This window comes from Mastigoproctus giganteus, chromosome 2 (assembly GCF_048544385.1).
Source record: "Mastigoproctus giganteus isolate SK-2022 chromosome 2, ASM4854438v1, whole genome shotgun sequence".
Classification (NCBI taxonomy): Eukaryota; Metazoa; Arthropoda; class Arachnida; order Uropygi; family Thelyphonidae; genus Mastigoproctus; species Mastigoproctus giganteus.
In genome coordinates this window covers 18,267,053-18,282,322 of record NC_143576.1, presented here as the reverse complement: position 1 = coordinate 18,282,322, position 15,270 = coordinate 18,267,053, and the positions used below count along the sequence as shown (strand labels likewise).

Genomic DNA, 15,270 nt, shown 5'->3' with positions numbered 1-15,270 from the left:
GAAGCATTCAAAGAACTTATCTTGGAAGCTACTAGGCTTTACATACCAACTACGGTTTAGGCCTAAATGGATGTCAGATGAACTAATGAGACATATGGCAGAGAAGAAAAATGCATGGGATACATATAAATTAACACATGACACAGAAACCTATGATAGATATAAGTTGATCTGTAACCAAGTTACAAAGGAGGTTAGGCAAGCAAAGGCAGATTATGAGAAATCTTTGGCAAGGGATGCAAAGAAAAACAGCAAAGAGTTCTTTACTTATGTAAACTCTAGAAGGAAGGGGATGAATCAGATCGGTCCACTAGATATCGATGGTTCAATTGTTGATGATCCTGCTCAGGTAGCTAACAAACTAAATGAATATTCTGCATCAACATTCACACATGAGGAGTTATTCAGCGAGGGAAATGCCAGAGGTGTATTCAACTCTGGCAGTAAGCTAGATAATCTTGTAATAACTGAGAGAAAATTGGAGGAGAAATTGTTGAAGATAAACACAAGAAAGGCACCTGGGGTGGATGGGATCTTTCCAGTTATATTAAAGGAGACAACAAAGGAAGTAAGCAAACCCTTAGCCATAATTATGAGAGTTTCCTTGGATTCAGGGGAGGTACCCATAGACTGGAGATGTGCAAATGTTACCCCAATTCACAAAGGATTATCAAAGGCTGACACAAGTAATTATAGACCTGTGAGTTTGTTATGAACCAGAGAGGGCATAAATTCAAATTGAGGAAAGATAGCTGTAGAATATATGTGTGGAATTTCGCCTTTAGCCAGTGGGTAGTTGATTGCTGGAACAAACTTCCATAAATTCAACTTAAATAAATTGAAGGAAAAACTGGGTAAACTTTTAGAGCGAGTGGATGTATGAAATGTTTTTTTTTTTTGACTGATGCTGTATAAGCTTGCTTTCTTGAATCATATGCTTCTACTAATGCTAGTATTTGAGGTCGAGGCCACAGACCACAAAAAATAAAAAATAAAAAAATAATTGTACATGCAAATATATTAATAACTATTTTTTACATACAATGATATGTATACCCATTTAACAGCAAGCTATTATATGCAAACCGGTATCTCCCAGGTCTGTCAGAATAACATGGCTAGTTTTATAACAAAAAATATAAAATTATTATAATTACCTTTCAACATTTTCACTGCAACAGTTGTGGATGTCTCGGAATCATATAAACCAACAGCTTCTGCCTTCACAACTCTACCGAAAGCTCCTTGACCAAGAGTTTTTCCTAAACGTGTACATAGAGATACGTAAACAGAAAAATAAATAAATATATATGATATGGGTGAAAACATATATATTCTTCATTGGAATGTATATATTCCAGAGCAAGTTACACATCACAAATACCTATTAACACAAGTCTGGGTGCGAGGTTAGCCTGTGCGGACATTGCTCCTTAAAGCTCTTCAAACAGAGAAGTTTTTCCTGATTTATTTTCTGCTTTATTAGTTTAAATTGTCATATTAACTTATTTTCTAGAGTAGCTTTATATTCCTAATTACGATACTTAGTTTAAAGTTTAACTTAGACAGAGATTTTGTAGATATTACTTAGTATCGGTAACGGTATCAAATCCACGTGTCACAAACCAAATTTTTTTTTAACCAAATTTAGTCGATTTATTAACCAACTGTTATATCAAATTATCTTCTATAAGTAGATTATAGACCTAGTCAGGATCCTTAGTTTATTCTAAATTGAGATAGCGAGATTTGGAAGCTAATCAATACTTACGAGTCCGTAGAAATACCGTTCGTGAATTCCCGCCATTTTTACACGATAGCATAAGCTTAGTGTCGTATAGTGCATAATATAATATTGTCAATTAATCAGTAAATCTATTAATCTTGATAAACTTTATTGTCAATTAAATTGTACTTTTAACTCTATATATATATATATATATATATATATATATAACGACTTAATCATAACAAATAATTAATACATAACTATAGTGGTACACGTGATACGGAAGTTGTATAAAGGGAACTCGTAGAAAACACTAGATACCGAAAAAAATATATATATAACATAACTGTTTTGGGATATAACTTAAGGATTTAATTTTTGTTTTGAATTTTATTGAATTAAATCGGAATCATGACTCTGACCAGAGCAGCAAAGCAAAAGGCTCAAGCTAATGGGAGTGCTGTGGTTCAGGGGAGAACTGAGGGGGGCAGTTGCCCTCTGAATCACAGTCTATTAAAATGCACTGTTTGCTTGATGTTTGCGGAGCAGTCGGGTACGGGACATGATACTGCCAAGGGGGATGTCTTTGTGTGTGCACGATGTAAGGAGTGCAAGGAAATCAGGTGACAACTCAGCGTTGTTATGGGCCTTTATGAGAGCTTGAAGGACAGGGTGGATGCCCTCGAAGGAAATAAATTGAGGGGCCCATCAAGCTCTCAGCTGCCCACATCAACGTCAGAGCTTGCACTTGGTCATCAGGCAACACAGAAGCAGCCCCCTAGGCAGAATGCGCTGGTCCTACAGGAACTAGTAGTTGTTGGTGACTCTATTGTCAGGGAAACGGGGAACATACTTTGTAAAAAGGATAGGTGGAATAGGACCAGGGTATGTCTGCCAGGGGCAAAGGTTGATGACGTTGTAGAGCGGATATCATCTTTTAAGGGCACAAAAGGTGATATAGTTGTACACGTTGGCACTAATGATATTAAGAATAGGAGACCGGCGGAATTACTTAGCAAGTACAGGTCACTGTTGAAAAAAAGCCGTGAATTAGGGTTGAACTTGAAAGTGTCTGCAATTCTGCCCAGACACGATAGGAGGGAGTATATGATGAGAGCCTTGTCGATCAATTCGGCCCTGGAGGGATTGTGCAAGGCTAAAGGGGTAGAATTTTTTTCAGCCTGGACTGTACTTGTTAACAGGAGAGATTGCTTCTACAGGGATGGGATACACTTAAATAGAAAGGGTGCAAGAATTTTTGCTGATGCTGTCGAGGCAGTGTTAGGTGGGTCGGAAAACTGCTAGTTGGGGGGGGATACAAGGACTAATAGATTAACAGTAGCCAGTGGCAGAGGTGGAAGTGATTCTTGCACTGCTTCTATTGAAATGAGCAGAAGTCTGAAAAACAAGATGCAGGATATTTCAGAGACTGCTGGTAGTCATTGCTGTACAAGTAAACACATGGGTTGTGTTAGGGTAGCTAAGAATAGAAACAGGTGCATGTATACCTGCGTGTACACCAATGCTAGGAGTTTGGTAAATAAATTTGATGAATTTGAGGTATTGCTCAAAACATCAAAGGCAGATATTGTTGGGATATCAGAGACGTGGTGTCACACAGATATAAGTAATGCGGAACTGGAATTTGGGGAATACAATGTGTATAGAAAGGATAGACAGGACAGGAGGGGAGGAGGGGTTATGCTATTAATTAAGAAACACATAAAGTCCAAGGAAGTGAAGCCAGTCGACATCGATGGACAGGGCAGTGTCGAGCCAGTTTGGAGTGACATAAGCATAGGGAAATCAAAATTGAGAGTAGGAGTGTGCTATAGGCCTAATGACTCTGATGAGTATAATAAGATATTGTACAGGGAAATAGAGTGGTCCAGTAAATCAGAGAGTCTTATAATGGGGGACTTTAATTTCCCAGATATTGACTGGAATTTGTGGTTTGGTCACTCGCACACTAGCAAGGCTTTTGTGGATTTATTGGATGATTGTTTTCTACATCAGCATGTTCGTGAGGCAACAAGAGGGAGCAATACTCTTGATCTGATTATCAGTACTGATTCTTCATGCATTAAGAACCTGCAGATAAATGAACCACTAGGTGGCAGTGATCACAGTGTGTTGAAGTGGGATTTACTCAAGGAGGTAACTACCATCAGAGGTAAAGGGAAGGGTTTTTGTTTTCGTAAAGGCGACTATGATGGTCTGAGACAGTATTTAAATTCTATACAGTGGGACCAACTGATGATGTTACCAACAGCAAACTCAAAATATGAAGCATTCGAGGAACTAATCTTGGAGGCTACCAGGCTGTACATACCAACTAAGAAATATTGTTCAAGGTTTAGGCCTAAATGGTTGTCAGATGAACTAATGAGACATGTGGCAGAGAAGAAAAATGCATGGGATACATACAAATTAATGGGTGACATGGAAGCCTATGATAGATATAAGTTGGTCTGTAACCAAGTCACAAAGGAGATTAGGCAGGCAAAGGCAGACTATGAAAAATCCTTGGCAAAGGATGCAAAGAAAAACAGAAAAGAGTTCTTTACATACTTGAACTCGAAAAGGAAAGGGATAAATCAGATTGGTCCACTGGATATTGATGGTTCAACAGTTGAGGATCATGCTCAGGTGGCTAACAATCTAAACGAGTATTTTGCATCTACATTCACGCATGAAGAGTTATTCAGGAAGGAGAATGATGTAGGTAAAGTAAACATTGGCAGTGAGCTGGATGATTTTGTAATAACTGAGAGGAAAGTGGAGGAGAGATTGTTGAGGATAAACATAAAAAAGGCACCTGGGGTGGATGGGATCTATCCAGTTATATTAAAGGAGGCAGCAAAGGAAGTATGCAAACCCCTAGCCATAATTATGAGAGCTTCTTTGGACTCAGGGGAGGTACCCATAGACTGGAGATGTGCAAATGTAACCCCAATTCACAAAGGAGGATCAAAGGCTGACACAAGTAATTATAGACCTGTTAGTTTAACTTCTGTTCCAGGTAAATTAATGGAGGCACTGGTTAAAGAAGCACTGCAGGATCATCTAGACAAGAATTCAGTTATAGCTCAGACGCAGCATGGTTTTGTTAAGGGCAGGTCTTGCCTGACCAATTTGATTGGATACTATGATGTAGTCACAAAAGAACTGGATGCAGGGAATAACTTTGATATTATATATTTGGATCTTAGAAAGGCTTTTGATACTGTTGCACATGGAAGACTGCTGCACAAATTGGAGCAGTGTGGCATTGGAGGCAAATTGCTGCTATGGATAAGGGGATGGTTGAGTGGCAGAAGACAGAGAGTGGTAATCAATGGACACTGCTCAACGTGGACTAATGTTATTAGTGGAGTTCCTCAAGGTTCAGTGTTGGGTCCATTGTTGTTTTCGGTGTTTATGAATGATATTGATGATGGGATATCAAGTTTAATGTCCAAGTTTGCAGATGATACAAAGGTTGGCAGGGTCGTTAAGGACAATACTGATGCTATGCTGCTGCAACAGGATCTGGAAAGGTTGAACAGATGGGCTGAGAGGTGGCAAATGAGGTTTAACATCGACAAATGTAAAGTGCTGCATATGGGAAACAGTAACCCCAGAGCAACGTATCAACTCTGCGGTACTACACTGACAGTGGTGGAGAATGAAAAGGACCTGGGGGTAATTTTGCAGGCAGATATGAAGTTCTCTGAGCAGTGCAGACGAGCTGCAAGAGTAGCTCATGGTGTCTTGTCAATGATATACAGGAATTTTTCTAGCAGGGATAAGGAGGTGATTATTCCCTTGTATAAGGCAATGGTAAGGCCACATCTTGAGTACTGTATACAGGTCTGGAGGCCTCATTTCAAGAAGGATGTAGAGCTGCTGGAACGGGTACAGAGAAGGGCAACAAGATTAGTAAATGGAACAAAGGGTTGCTCTTACGAAGAAAGGCTTAAGTTTTGCAAATTAAAGAGTTTGGAGACTAGGCACCGGCGAGGTGATCTGATTGTATAAGGCTTTGAATGGTTTGAGCATGCTCAATGCCAATGGGATTCTTCATCTTTCTCAGAATAATCACCTCAGAGGGCATAAATTCAAATTGAGGAAGGACAGATGTCGGATAGATGTGCGGAAATTTGCCTTTGGCCAGCGGGTGGTTGGTTGGTGGAACCGACTTCCATCACTTGTCGTTGAGGTTGATAGCCTAAACAAATTTAAAGCTCAACTGGACAGGTATTTCGAACGAACGGAGGGGTGAAATGGAAGTGGGTTTTTTTTTTTTTTTTTTTTGGCTGATGCTGAATAAGCTTGCTTTCTTGCATCATATGCCTCTGCTAATGCTAATGCTAATGCTAACACTAAAACACAACATTTAAACAAATATAAGGCAATAAATTAACATAAAATTATTAAAGTAAAAATATAAGTTAATATGAAATGAAAATGCATATCCATACAATTAACACAGATTCATATAGTAACACAACATGAACAAGGAATGATGATGTCATAAGTCTGGAAAGAGCTCCATATGAAAACAATGAAAAATTACAAAGCAAAAATATTAATGTAATACTAGTTATTAGCATTAGTAGAGGCACATTGCCCGTCCTTCGCTATAGTAATAGTATTCATCATAGTGCAAGGAAGTGCACTATGGTGAATACTTTTTTTTTTTTTTTTTATAGTGCAGCCTGTGGCTTTTGCTGCACTGAAAAAAAAAAAAAAAAAAAAAAAAACACCCAACTATGCAGAGGTGGGCCAGGCAGTAGGGTCACGTAAGTCTCTGGCAGGCAAACCATAGCAATTTTTTCACTTTGTGCCCCTCTGGCAGGAAGGGCCCAAAGTGAAAAAGGCTCAGAGGGGCTGTCATAAGTGAGAATTGAATGAATGTGAATGTCCCACTTGTGTAGATTTATGAATATTCCCTCTGAATACATGTCTAATTATAAAACAAAAAATAAAAAATAAATGGACAAATAGTATATTGTGGACTAAGATGTGTATTTGAAGAGTCAATGAGATGCTATGTGTGTAAACCTCAAGTTTATCAAACTAACAAGAAGCTAAATGATTTTTGTAATATCTGGAAGGGGACTGCAAGAGAAATTGTTGAAGTTAAACACAGAAAAGACATCCAATTATACGAGGGAAGGGCAGCAACGTAAGCAAATGCTGAGCCATAATTATGAGAGCTTCCTTTAATTCAGCAGAGAATCCTATGTACTGAAGATGTGGGTATGTATGTATGCCCAATTCACAAAGCAGAATCAGAAGGTGAAATGAGTAATTACAGATATGTTAACATCTGTTCCAGAGAAAATAATGGAGTCAGTGGTAGAAGAAGAAATGCAGAACCATCTAGACAGGAATGCAATTACGCTGTAGTCACCATAGATTTGTTAAGATTTACTGCATCATAATATTCAATCAGACTAGATAGTCTGATTGAATATTATGATGCAGTAAAAGGAACTGGATGCAAAAAATAATTTTGATATCTTATACTTGGATTTCAGAAAAGCTTTTGATACAGTTGCACATAAAAGATTGCTGTACAAATTTCAGCAGTGTAGCATTAAAAGGAAGTTACAGCTGTGGATAAAGGGATGGTTGAGTAGGAGAAGACAGCAATTATCAATCAGTACAGCTCTTCACGGAGTATGTCATTATTGGAATCACCCAGGGTTCGGTGCTGAGCTGATTGTTGTTTCAATATTTATTAATGATATTAATAAATATTGAAAACAACAATTAAAACATTAATATTAATGATATTAATAAATATTGAAAACAACAATGTTTTCAATTAAGTTGAACAGATGGGCTGAGAGGTGGCAACTGAAGTTTAACATTGACAAATGCAAAGTGCTGCATACGGGTAGCAGTAACAGAGTAACATGCCAACTATGCAGTACTACACTCAGGGTAGTGGAGAATGAAAAAGACCTGAGGGGGGGTAATTGTGCAGTCAGATATGAAGTTTTCTGAGCAGCGCTAACAAGCTGTAAGAGTAGCTCATTGGGTCTTCTCAATGATATATAGTAATTTTTCTGGCAGGGATAAGGAGGTGATTATTTTCTTGTATAAGGCAATGGTCAGGCCAAACCATGAGTACTGTATACAGGTCTGGAGGCCTCATTTTAGGAAGGATGCAGAGCTGCTAGAACGAGTACAGAGAAGGGCAGTGAGATTAGTGACTGGAACAAAGGGTTGCTGTTACCAAGAGAGGCTTAAGTTCTGCAAATTGTAGTCTGGAGGCTAGGCACCTGCAAAGTGATCTGATTGAGGTGTATAAGGCTTTGAATGGTTTGAGCAAGCTCAATGCTGATGAATTCTTCCTCTTGCTCAGATTCTGCACCTGAGGGGGCATAATTTCGAATTGATGAAAGACAGTTGCAGAATAGATGTGCGGAAATTTGCCTCTAGCCAGCTGGTGGTTGATTGCTGGAAAAAACTTCCATCTGTTAGCGTTAGCATTAGCATTAGTAGAGGCATATGATGCAAGAAAGCAAGCTTATTCAGCATCAGCCAAAAAAAAAAAAAAAAAAACCACTCCCATTTCACCCCTCCGTTCGTTCAAAATACCTGTCCAGTTGAGCTTTAAATTTGTTTGGGTTATCAACTTCAACAACAAGGGATGGAAGTCTGTTCCACCAACCAACCACCCGCTGGCTAAAGGCAAATTTCCGCACGTCTATCCTGCATCTGTCTTTCCTCAATTTGAATTTATGCCCTCTCAGGTGATTTTTCTGAGCTAGAGGAAGAATCCCATCAGCATTGAGCATGCTCAAACCATTCAAAGCCTTATACACCTCTATCAGATCACCTCGCCGGTGCCTAGTCTCCAGACTCTGTAATTTGCAAACTTAAGCCTTTCTTCATAAGAGCAACCCTTTGTTCCATTTACTAATCTTGTTGCCCTTCTCTGTACCCGTTCCAGCAGCTCTACATCCTTCTTGAAATGAGGCCTCCAGACCTGTATACAGTACTCAAGATGTGGCCTAACCATTGCCTTATACAAGGGAATAATCACCTCCTTATCCCTGCTAGAACAATTTCTGTATATCATTGACAAGACACCATGAGCTACTCTTGCAGCTCGTCTGCACTGCTCAGAGAACTTCATATCTGCCTGCACAATTACCCCCAGGTCCTTTTCATTCTCCACCACTGTCAGTGTAGTACCGCAGAGTTGATTCGTTGCTCTGGGGTTACTGTTTCCCATATGTAGTACTTTACATTTGTCAATGTTAAACTTCATTTGCCACCTCTCAGCCCATCTGTTCAACCTTTCCAGATCCTGTTGCAGCAGCATAGTGTCAGTAGTGTCCTTAACGACCCTGCCAACCTTTGTATCATCTGCAAACTTGGACATTAAACTTGATATCCCATCATCAATATCATTCATAAACACCGAAAACAACAACGGACCCAACACTGAACCTTGAGGAACTCCACTAATAACATTAGTCCACGTTGAGCAGTGTCCACTGATTACCACTCTCTGTCTTCTGCCACTCAACCATCCCCTTATCCATAGCAGCAATTTGCCCCCAATGCCACACTGCTCCAATTTGTGCAGCAGTCTTCCATGTGCAACAGTATCAAAAGCCTTTCTAAGATCCAAATATATAATATCAAAGTTATTCCCTGCATCCAGTTCTTTTGTGACTACATCGTAGTATCCAATCAAATTGGTCAGGCAAGACCTGCCCTTAACAAAACCATGCTGCGTCTGAGCTATAACGGAATTCTTGTCTAGATGATCCTGCAGTGCTTCTTTAACCAGTGCCTCCATTAATTTACCTGGAACAGAAGTTAAACTAACAGGTCTATAATTACTTGTGTCATTGATCCTCCTTTGTGAATTGGGGTTACATTTGCACATCTCCAGTCTATGGGTACCTCCCCTGAGTCCAAAGAAGCTCTCATAATTATGGCTAGGGGTTTGCATACTTCCTTTGTGGCCTCCTTTAATATAACTGGATAGATCCCATCCACCCCAGGTGCCTTTTTTATGTTTATCCTCAACAATCTCTCCTCCACTTTCCTCTCAGTTATTACAAAATCATCCAGCTCACTGCCAATGTTTACTTTACCTACATCATTCTCCTTCCTGAATAACTCCTCATGCGTGAAGGTAGATGCAAAATACTCGTTTAGATTGTTAGCCACCTGAGCAGGATCCTCAACTGTTGAACCATCAATATCCAGTGGACCAATCTGATTCATCATCCCTTTCCTTCTCGAGTTCAAGTATGTAAAGAACTCTTTTCTGTTTTTCTTTGCATCCTTTGCCAAGGATTTTTCGTAGTCTGCCTTTGCCTGCCTAATCTCCTTTGTGACTTGGTTACAGACCAACTTATATCTATCATAGGCTTCCATGTCACCCATTAATTTGTATGTATCCCATGCATTTTTCTTCTATGCCACATGTCTCATTAGTTCATCTGACAACCATTTAGGCCTAAACCTTGAACAATATTTCTTAGTTGGTATGTAAAGCCTGGTAGCCTCCAAGATTAGTTCCTTGAATGCTTCCCATTTTGAGTTTGCTGTTGGTAACATCATCAGTTGGTCCCACTGTACAGAATTTAAATACTGTCTCAGACCATCATAGTCTCCTTTACGAAAACAAAAACCCTTCCCTTTACCTCTGATGGTAGTTACCTCCTTGAGTAAATCCCACTTCAACATACTGTGATCACTGCCACCTAGTGGTTCATTTATCTGCAGGTTCTTAATGCATGAAGAATCACTACTGATAATCAGATCAAGAGTGTTACTCCCTCTGGTTGCCTCTCACACATGATTCTGTAGAAAACATTCATCCAGTAAATCCAGAAAAGCCCTGCTAGTATGTGCTGACCAACCCACAAGTTCCAGTCAATATCAGGAAAGTTAAAATCCCCCATTATGATACATTCGGATTTACTGGCTCACTCTATTTCTCTGTACAGTTGTTCATTGTACTCATCAGTGCCACTAGACCTATAACACACTCCTGCTCTCATTTTTGCTTTCCCTGTGCAAACGTTACATAAGCTGACTCAACATTGCACTCTCCACCCATGTCTATTGGATGTACTTTCTTAGATTTTATGTTTCTCAACTAATAGCATAATCCCTCCTCCCTCCTTTCCTATCCTTTCTGTACACTTTCCAACTTCCAATTCTGTATTCCTTATATAGAGTACATTACTATACTCCTAGCATTGCTGTACATGCAAGTATACTTGCACCTGTTCTTACTCTTAGTTACTCTAACACACCCCATGTATTTACTTGTTCCATGATGACTCGCAGCAGTCTTTGAAATCCTCAGCACCTTGCTTTCCAGGCTGCTGTTCATTCCAATAGAAGCAGTGCAAGAATCACTTTCACCTCTGCCTGCGGCTATTAGTCTGTGAATCTCCCCCTCCAAGCTAGCAGTTTTCTAACACCGCCTAACACTGCCTCGATAATATCAGCAAATATTCTTGCACCCTTTCTATTTAAGTTTATCCCAACCTGTAGAAGCAGTCTCTCCTGTTAACAAGCACAGACCACATAGAAAAATTTTACCCCCTGAGCCTTGGACAATCTCTCCATGACAGAATTGATTGACAAGGCTCTCATCATATACTCCCTCCTATCATGTTTGGGCAGAATCCAGACAATTACAAATTCAACTGTAACTGATGACTGTTTTCAACATTGACCTGTACTTGTTAAGTCTGCAGATCTGCTACTCATAATGTGATTAGTGCCAACATGTACAACAATATCACCCTTTGTGCCCTTTAAAGATGATATCTGCTCTACAACGTCATCAACTTTTGCCCCTGGCAGACATACCTGGTCCTCTTCCACCTATCCTTTTTGCACAATATATTTTCCATTCCCCTGAAAAAATAGTCAATGACAATAACTAAATCCTGTAGGACCAGCACATTCTGCCTTGAAGATTTCCACTCTGTTGCATGATGCACAATAGTGAGCTCTGGCATTGAGTTGGGCAGCTAAGCACTGGATAGGCCCAATTTTAATTCATTAAATGGTATTTACTCTACTCTTCAAACTATCATAGATACCTATCAGAATGCTGAGTTTCAAACTACCTGCTTCCACATAATCAGAAGTTTGTTCCAACAATCAATTACCCTCTGCTAAAAAAAAAAAATTCACACATCTGTCCTGCAACTATCCTTCCTTAATTTAAATTTTTGCTTCGTGTGTGTGTGTGTTGTGCAAACTAGAGCATGGATGCCATGAACATTTAGCTTACTCAATCCATTCAAAGCCTTAAACACCTCAACATAATCTCTTCACAGGTACCTAGTTTCCAGATGTTGCAATTTTCAAAACTTCTCTTGGTAAGAGTATCCCTTTTATTCCCGTTATTATTTTCATTGCTCTTCTCTGCACCCATTCCAACAACAGATTCACAACCTTCCTAAAATGAGACTTTCAGACCTAATGCAAAACTCAAAATGTGGCATTACCATTATCTTCTCTTCTCTGCAATCATGGTGCCGTTTGTGACCAACAAGTGCAATTGGATCACATATGCTGACGATGTCAAGCTCACTAGGATATCGCCATCCAACTCGGCAGCCGAAACCACTCAGAAAATCACTAGCAAACTGCAGGACACTGCTGACTACCTCAATACTTTCAACCTCCAAATCAACCTGCTAAAATCTGCACAAATAATTTATTCACTAAAGGGCAGCCCAACAACATTGGAGCCTGTGCTTAACGGCTCCTCAGTTCCAAGTGTTCAAACGCACAAAGATCTGGGGGTCATTTTCGACTCCAAACTATCTTTCAACGATCACGTAAACCTCCCTCATACAGTTGAGGCTGAATTCACTACGCTGGGTCGCCAAACAACAGCTGCTCCACACCACCGACCCACAACTGGTAAAAAGATACATCGTATCAATCCTTTACCCGACAATACTGTATGCTTCGGATATATGGGCCTTGGCTGCCGAATCCAACATTAAAAGAATATTCTCTGCCGAATTCTGGCTTCTAAAATGGGCCAACAGCAAACTCCACCTTCCCCCAGCTCTCAGATCAACGCAGTTAGCAGAAGCCCTTCAACTACGCAGGCTCCGATCCTACATCGGCGAAAGAAGGCTGCTGTTCACCATCAAGGTCGCCACCGGTAAAATTACAGAGCCAAACTTCTGGGATCACTGCTCTTGGCACATTCCTCCCTCTTATCTCCGGTCTTCAGCACAGCTGCTAGCAAACCGTAACCGGCTAGCACTAACCGACAAATTCCTGCCAAAGCAAATGCTGCCCTCACTGCAAGCCATCGACGGGGACCTCCAAGAAGTGGTCAATAATAAAAAATACAGGAAGGGAATCCTCGTGGAACTGAAAATGTAAAACTGTGCTTTGTTGCCTTCCAATAATCTGATATAACTTATGTTTTTCTCATGTATACCTCTTTTGTAAATATGTTTTGTAAACCCCTGGCACCACCATGCCGTGACGGGACTAATTGTATGTCTATCATGCTGCAATTAAAGATTCTATTCTAATCTTTATATAGCAGAATAATTACTCCCTTATCCCTTGTGGCAAAATTCCTGTATATCTTTGATAACACCCTGTGTGCTGGCCTAGCAGTCTATCTGAGGTGCTTCATGTCTGACTGCACAATTACCTCCTCCAAGTCTGTTTTTTTTTTCATTCTGTACCACCTTCAGTATGGTACCACACAGTTGATATGTTAATCTGGGATTTATTCAACACATACATTACTTTGAACTTCAACTGCCACTTCTCATCCCTTCTGTCTAATTTTAAGACATCTTGTTGCAGTATCATACCCTGATTACTGTCATTAACTCAACCCTGCCAACCTTGGTATCATCTGCAAGGCGCCTCCATAGCCAGGTGGGAAGGAGCAGCAGTGCGTAGCACACACTTCTTGATTATACTGGGGTCCGAGCCCGTCACCACCAAATACGGAGGATGCGGAAAGGTCAGGGAATGACCACCGCATATCCCGGAGCAATATGGCCTTAGTTGCTAATGCTCCTAAATAACAAACAAACAACATAGTCAGGTGGGCAGGAGCAGCAGTGCGTAGCACACGCTTCTTGATTAGACCAGGGTTCGAGCCTGTGACCACCAAATACGGAGGATGCGGAAAGGTCAGGGAATGACCACCGCATATCCCCCGGAGCAATATGGCCTTAGTTGCTAATGTTCCTAAAAACCAAATAACAAACAAACAAACAAACAAACATCGTCTGCAAACTTAGACATTACAACTGAGTCATGGTTCTCTTATTCACGTTTTTGGCAATATTTAGAACAAGGGTTTGGTCCAATGAAATTATTTGTGTACCCTGAGAAGGTCACTGTAGCATTACTACTAGTACTGGCAACACATAGCAAGAAAGCAAAGCTCTCAAACAGTATCAGCTGGGGGGGGGGAGCACAACAACATTTCTCTATTCATTCCAATTACAGCAAACCTCCCTTAACAGATACTGCTGTATAAGGGTCACCTCTTTTTATGGACACTCAGGCTTGAGTCCCAGTCATAAGTATTTGAAATTGCATGTTAGACAACCTCTACAAAACAGACATTCAGACTTTAACAGGTGTCCTTTTGGTATTTTCAACCTCCCTAGATGGGATCATATAGGATAATTGATACACATATGCATTTTCGTTGGTCAAAAGCATTTGCAATGAAGGAAAGTGAAGGTCAAGGTCATTGCAGTAATACTAATTAGACTTCTGATGATTGTGGATTACTCACTGAGCAAATGACATTATAAACAGTTAATATACAGTAACCACCACTGCTGGTAAGGAATGTTTACAAACTTATTTAAGCCATCTCATGAAGTTCCAGCATTATGCATCACTTAGGAAGGCAATGAAATTGCCAAACTGAGAGATGCTGTTTTCAGAATTAAAAAAAAAATGAAACTGCTGACCAAGCAGTTCAACAATGTTTAAACAATATATAACTAATAAGTAATAATAAGCATCTATTTCTGTGCATTTTATACCAGTAATACACAGACCTGATAATGAAAGCTCCAATTAATAGCTTTAGATGGTGTGGAAATATATAAAGTATAATTTTATACTTTATAAAAGTATAAAAAGGATAAATCGCATATACCCTTTGTTTAAATGAAATTAAGTTACCACCCATTGGGTGGTAACTTAATGCATGTGCTTACTAATCAGAGTCTGCCCAACAAATCAATGGTCTGTATGAATCAAATTGCCCACTACATGAATATGTGAATACTTTTGCATGCCTATATATATTTTTTATTACAGCAATTTCCCAGTTTTATTTTAATAATTTTGACTTTAATTATCACACCTTCACAAATTTAAGACCTTTCTTTTTGAGAGAATTTAAAATCCCCTAGTTCCTTATTTTCTTTAATTCTGATAACAATTTTGTTAGCATTAGGTTTATAATGTATATATACACAGGTCTTGTATATGATAGGTGTAGCATTTGCAACTGACCCTGCTCAACCCATATGGGTACAGGG

At 39.6% G+C, this 15,270-nt stretch overlaps 1 protein-coding gene across 1 annotated transcript in view; it reads right to left on the bottom strand.

Moving 5' to 3' along the window:
* Positions 1-15,270, bottom strand: part of LOC150089192 (vascular endothelial growth factor receptor 1-like) — a 418,391-nt gene that overhangs the window by 151,077 nt on the left and 252,044 nt on the right. The window contains exon 14 of the mRNA XM_090389759.1: positions 1,158-1,262. Coding sequence (XP_090245885.1) covers positions 1,158-1,262 — 105 coding nt within the window. The remainder of the gene's footprint in view (positions 1-1,157; positions 1,263-15,270) is intronic.